The sequence below is a fragment of the Hydra viridissima genome, unplaced genomic scaffold, assembly GCF_058129835.1.
Source record: "Hydra viridissima isolate aposymbiotic clone 2 unplaced genomic scaffold, HvirCarnegie_v1 scaffold_3, whole genome shotgun sequence".
Classification (NCBI taxonomy): Eukaryota; Metazoa; Cnidaria; class Hydrozoa; order Anthoathecata; family Hydridae; genus Hydra; species Hydra viridissima.
This window is the reverse complement of record NW_028324302.1, coordinates 9,289,622-9,295,621: the sequence shown is the minus strand read 5'-3', so window position 1 is coordinate 9,295,621 and position 6,000 is coordinate 9,289,622. Positions and strand designations below refer to the sequence as shown.

At 30.1% G+C, this 6,000-nt stretch overlaps 1 protein-coding gene and 1 long non-coding RNA gene across 8 annotated transcripts; one reads left to right on the top strand and one right to left on the bottom strand.

The window, feature by feature from the left end:
• LOC149890896 (uncharacterized) lies at window positions 1–2,455 on the bottom strand. 7 transcript variants are annotated; one of them, XR_016451263.1, is made up of 4 exons: window positions 2,226–2,455; window positions 1,896–2,006; window positions 1,722–1,790; window positions 1–454 (listed from the first exon to the last, which is right to left on the bottom strand). XR_016451263.1 is itself a non-coding variant. In XM_090083421.1 (3 exons), exons 1-3 carry the CDS (start codon window positions 2,285–2,287, stop codon window positions 117–119), a joined length of 459 nt encoding a protein of 152 aa, XP_089939547.1. In that variant the 5' UTR covers window positions 2,288–2,455; the 3' UTR covers window positions 1–116. The 7 variants fall into 7 exon arrangements, 2 of the variants coding, with proteins under 2 accessions (XP_089939547.1, XP_089939548.1); XR_016451261.1 differs by having other exon boundaries at window positions 1,948–2,006; window positions 2,226–2,454; XR_016451262.1 differs by lacking the exon at window positions 1–454 and adding an exon at window positions 901–1,631.
• LOC149890895 (uncharacterized) lies at window positions 648–4,560 on the top strand. Its single transcript, XR_016451265.1, has 3 exons — window positions 648–1,127; window positions 4,233–4,300; window positions 4,383–4,560. It is a non-coding gene; the product is annotated as an uncharacterized LOC149890895 (long non-coding RNA).
• Window positions 4,561–6,000: the final 1,440 nt, after the last annotated feature.

Below are 6,000 nucleotides of genomic sequence, written 5' to 3'. Positions count from 1 at the left end.
TCTATTTTATATGTTACTGTCACATTCCTCATCAATTATATTTGATGTAAAAAATTTAACGTTTTTTTTTATATACACGATATTAAAAAGTGTTTTTGAATATCAATTAAGCCTTATTAAGCTACGAGCTTGTGCTTCACGTAAACCTTAGATATTCGGCCGGGTTTTGCTACCGTCCAAGTTAGTAGAGCTATGGTGGTATTGAGCCATTGTTTGTTATTTTTTAAAAAACGCTCTCTTATACGGCTAGCGTTTTCACATTTTTGTTTAAATTGGAACTTAAAAGGTGAAAAAATGGTTTTTAGTGCACTTTCTTCATTTGCAGGGCATTTAGTTATGTTTTTAAGGTGTTCTAATAAAAACACGAATTTGTCGTCAATTTTTTCCTCGGAACTTTGCTCCAAGACTTCATAAAGTGATTGTCTAGTCATCTTTATTGTGATAGCTTGAGATTCTACAATAAAAATATGAAGTAAATTAAATAAAAGTTTTAATCACAAAAAATATATATCTATTTTTTTTTTTTTAAAATGGTAAATAGTATTCTATTTACCATTTTAAAAAAAAAAAGTTGCACATGTACGCTCCCTAAGATTTTTTTAATTTTTTTAGTCAATAAGGCAAATATATATTTTTTGTGATTAAAACTTTTGTGTTCTGGTTGTTTTTTTTCACTACTTTGTTGTGGGACATATATGTCCCTTCAGGTTTTATGGAACTCTGTTTTGGATGTATTTTATTTAATTTGGTAAAATTAATTTGATTTTATTTACCTCAAGAGATAAAAATAATGAAACATAAAAAGTATTATACTGCTGCCGAAGCTGCAAAAATAATTTTAGAAGATACTCCCCTAGGAGACAGCAGTGATTTATCTGACTATTCAGATGATGATGAGAATTTTGAACTAGATAAACTGCAAGCTGAACAACAGTGTAATGATGACTTATCCAATCAAGTTGAAGTAGATGTTTCTTAATATGAGTCATCTGAGTATTCATATGATGGCAATATCTGTGATACTTATAATAGTTTTTCAGGTAAAAATGACTATAACGTAGAGCAAGATAGAAAGTGGAGCAAGATTAAAAAGAATGAATTTGTTTCAAGCTTCAATCAACCTGAAGGTACCTTTCTATTTATTAATTCAAAATCATTTTTTGTTTTGCTTATTTTTCATCCAGAAAAAGCTCATGGAGAACATATGCATATATTCTCTATGAGTTTTTTCTGAATGTACATATACATTCACTGTCAAATAACATTTATAATTTGTTTCTTATTATTCTTTGTAATAGTTAAGCACATGATTTCACTTTATTTTACATTAATATTTTAGAACTTGTCAAAGTGCATTTTGCTGACTGCCAAAAACCAGTTGATTACTTTTTAAAATATTTTGATAATGAAATAATGGATTCCATCTTGTTACAAAGTAATTTGTATGTAGAGTTTCTGCATTGTCAAAAGCTGAATTATTCACATTTATGGGGATTAACATGGTGATGGGGTATCACGAGAATGCTCAAATGCTCCTCGTTATACAATTTGATAGTCTTTAATAATCTTTAATTTGATAATCTTTGATTTTGTATCTTTCATTTGATGAGCTTTAGGCATTGCCATAACTACTGTTAAAATTATAAGTATTATGTTATATATATTTGTGTGAGTGTAAAATGCACATAAATCAAAACATAATAATTTTTTTTATGTATTACCTGCACAAAAATGGTGAAAAAATAAAAGGTTCATTTGTTGATATTGCATTCATTTTTTCAAGTCATGGTCTATACAGAAAATTTTTGAATAATAGTATCAGTATTTCACTGCAATAATTAGAGACAACAAATTTCAAAACTCTACTTTAAAAATACTAAAAGAATTCCAATTACCATGAAAATGCCACAAATATATATAATTAATACACTCCCAAATAATTGTTACCTTCTCCCTCTTTAACAGCTGCCAAATGAATTAAAAAATAAACGCCCCTTTGAACATAACTGAAAAAAAAGAACAATTTAAACAAAAGCTTCATTCAGTAAATAATTATAAATCTCAATAAATAATAATGAAACTATAAATAATAAAAACATACAATACAAAAACTATACAGAAACAAGAAGTTATATAACATATTATAACTTTAGGACATTTTAACAACATACAATTATAAAGCAGATAAGAATTATAATACAGGAAAGAGGTACACATATATTTACCACCAATATCTTATCTTCGTAAAACACATGCATTTACTAACATCTTTGTAAAACAAAACCATCTACTAAAAATATATTATCTTTGTTAAACACATGGATTTACTAATAAATAAATATTTAACATTAATGCTGATCAAAGAAGCATCTTTTATCGTATTAATCGTATATACGATTAATTTATGTGTTTGTACAGTACATACATTATTAATGTATGTAGTACATACAAGAGTAAAACAAGAGTTTATTTAACTTTAGTTTATAATGTCATTATAAACTAAAAACATTATAAACATTACAATTTATATATAATGACATTATAAACATTATAAACATAATTATACATAATGACATAAACATAATTCAATTAAATAAACTCTTGTTTTAAAGAAAAAATAAACTGCATCTTAATAGATATAAAAATTAGCATGTTTCTATTTATTTTTTTTAATGATTTGATATTAAATTCGAAATTACTCAATACTCCATTACTACAAAATTATTATAAAATCATGAAACTCAAAGCAATAAAATACTCTAATAAAAAGTTGCGCCACAACAGCTTTTAAAAAATGGACGAAAACGTTTTTAACGCTAAACCCGGTTCACACTGTACGCATTTAAAAATGGTCGTATTTCGACGTTGGCCCGACGTTGGTTCAACGTCAGCGCTAAATTAATAAATCAATCAATCAATCAATATATATTTCGTGTTAAGGATGTTACAAAAAACACAGGTCATTGCAAATAGTAATTCACTAATAAAACGCAATGACCTAAATAATATAAAGAAAAGATAAGAGAAAAACTTAAGAAATAAACTAGTCACATAGTAAAAATAGAACTTTACAAAAATTTATAAGTAACACTTATAAAACAGATTTTTAAAAGAATTAAAATATAGGTCAAATAGTTATTATAATGTATTCACATATACATACATATATACGCATATACACAAATAAGAAATTGTAAAATGTACATAAACATAAAGAAAAAAGTTATAGAGGTTAAGAATAAAGTTAAGCGTAACTTTTTAGATAAAAATGATGGAGTGACTTTAAGAACAGATTCTTGGATCTAAGGATAAAATCTGTTTTTAGGGTGTACGGAAGGGTGTTCCAAGAAAGGATACACTGATATGTAATGGAATTTATTCCATGTTTAGTTGTCTGTTTGTGTGGGATGGTTAAGTTGTTAAAAGTGACTGATCTTAGGTTATGCCCACACGTTGTCCTACTGTTAAAGTAGTTACGAAATATGGAAGGAAGGAGACCGTGTTGTTGATCTCAGACAAATGAACAATTTAGAAACTGGATTAAATCATAGAAACGAAGAACTTTGGATGTAAGATACAGGATGTCAGTAGGAAAGTCTCTTGGACAGAAATGAATTATTCGTATTGCTCTATTTTGAAGCGAAACGATTTTAGACAGACGGACGGTTTTAGATTGTCCCCAAACTTGGCATGCATATTGTAAATGTGAACCAAAAATTGAGTGATATATAGATAGTAATGTTTCAAAATTAACGTAGTGTCGAATTTTTGCTAACATGCCGTGCCAACGGCATGTTAGCAAAAATTTTTTAATTTGAGAGTAAGGTTATTTATATGTGTTTTAAATGAAAGTTTCTCATCTACCACAACACCAAGATAAGTTATGTAACTAGACAAAGGCAGCTTTTGGCCACTTATTCTAAAGTTCAAGTATTTTGGAAGATTCTTGTTAGTTTTTTTAGAAAAGTTAGTATACTGCGTCTTAAATATTAAATTTTATAAAATTGGCCAACGCTTCCGACGTTGGTCCAACGTCGGCCCAACGTATGTGTGCTAGCTGGGATATGACTACACACTGCCATTAGTTTATTATGGTTTTCCATATGCTTTTATATAATATTATGTTATGCATTGTTTACAACATGCTTAATTAATACCTAGAAATATTTCCTTTATGGAAAGCTTATCTCCTCTTATCTTTATTTCTCTTTAAGGTCTGTAAATTTGTTTAGTTCGTTTATTTGGTGGAAACGATGTAAAGTCGATCGTACAATACTATGAGTGAATTAGTTTTTAAAAAGTAAGCGTAGTACTTCAATATGCATTTATTTGGTTGTAATTATGTGATGAATGGATTAAATATTTTATTTAAAATTTATCAGATGCCGTTTAAAAGACGAAAAGGATTACAGTAAAATTTGATATAGAGAAGTATCAATCGTTAGTTCGTTCAAGCACCGAATGGAAATGATGGTCGAGTTTTAACCCTTCTCGAATCTTAAATTTTTATTTATATATTCTAATGAACTATGAATGAAATACAAAATATTTGCTAACTTACAACATGTTGCTAAATCCACAATATATTTAGAGTGTTGGAATTAGTCTAAATACAGTGTTAAACTATTTTAAGATAATCCCGTCTAATTTATAACTTCATATAAGTTTGAAATGTTACGTTCGCTTAGTTTGTCATTAACAAAAATAATAATGAGTGTTATATTTCTTGACAGATCCAAAGAAAAGTTCGATTTCAATAAAGCTTTTATTTTTGATTCAGTAATACCAATACAATACAAATAATATCACAAACTTAATATTCATAGTAAAATAGAAAGTTCCTAGAAAGATACAGAACATTCTGGAACGTTATTATATATCTAGAGGGTTCTATGGAAGATTCTCGAATGTTCTGTTGTATCTAGAAAGTTCTAGAATGGACCATAACATCTCCTCGCCAGCTTGTTTTTACGGAGAGCAAGCGTTTTGATTATTCTTTGATTTGCATCTACTAGATCGTCTTGCTTTGACTTTTTTTTTATCTTGACCAGTAGGCTCACACGACAACAAAGTGGGCTGCACTATTATCGACTCCTCCACCTCCCCGGAGTTGTAGCGATGCCTGAGTTGTTCAATACGATGATGCCAGACTAGACCATCAGGCTCTGTCTTCACTATGACAGATCGAGGACCGCATACTTCAGTGACAATAGCCGTAATCCATTTTGAGTTGTAATCATTATTTGAGCTAAAGTATCTGGCATAAACCAAGTCTCCCACTGAACATTTTACAACTTTGGAAGAGTCCATAGATTGCTTTGATTGTTGTAAGTGAACAGGGGATGGCAAAAGCAGATCGATTTGTGCCCGAATTTGTCTACCATTGAGTAATTCGCTAGGGGACGATCCATTTGCTAAAGGAGTTCGGCGGTAGACCATGAGAAATTCTTAAAGAGCATTCTTAGGAGGTAGGTTTAATTTCTTCATAGCTTTTTTGAAAGTTTGAACTAGTCGTTCGGCAGCACCATTTTTGGCGGGGTGATATGGAGCACCTTTGAGCAGGACAATACCTCGACTATTACACCATTCTAGAAATTCCTGACAAGTGAAAGAGGAATAATTATCGGTAACCAGAGCATATGGATAACCGAAGTGTGCAAAATCTTCTTCCAGTAAATCAATGGTAGATTTGGCACTGACAGAAGACGTAGGATGAATATTTAGATAGAGCATCGATCATGATAAGCCAATTAGTACCCATGAAATTGATTGCATGATTAAAATGTAGACGACTCCAAGGGCGTTCTGGTAGCATCCATGGATGGACTGCCGGTTTCGATTGAAGGTTCTGATTTTCCGCACAGGTAGTACACTGGTGTGCTAGATTAGTGAAAGCTGAATAAATGCCTGGCCAATATATGGCAGATCGTGCGAGTTGTTTCATTCGTTGAATGCCGAAATGACCTAGGTGCAGTATCTTCAAGACTTGATCTTGAAGAG

Coding starts and splice junctions, on each gene's coding strand:
- LOC149890896 (XM_090083421.1), bottom strand. CDS start 2,287: ATGGTTTTGTTTTACAAAGATGTTAGTAAATGCATGTGTTTTACGAAG. Junction 2,007..2,225: donor ACGAAGATAAGATATTGGTG/GTAAATATATGT, acceptor CTTTTTTTTCAG/TTATGTTCAAAGGGGCGTTT. Junction 455..1,947: donor AGCTGTTAAAGAGGGAGAAG/GTAACAATTATT, acceptor TTTTTATTGTAG/AATCTCAAGCTATCACAATA.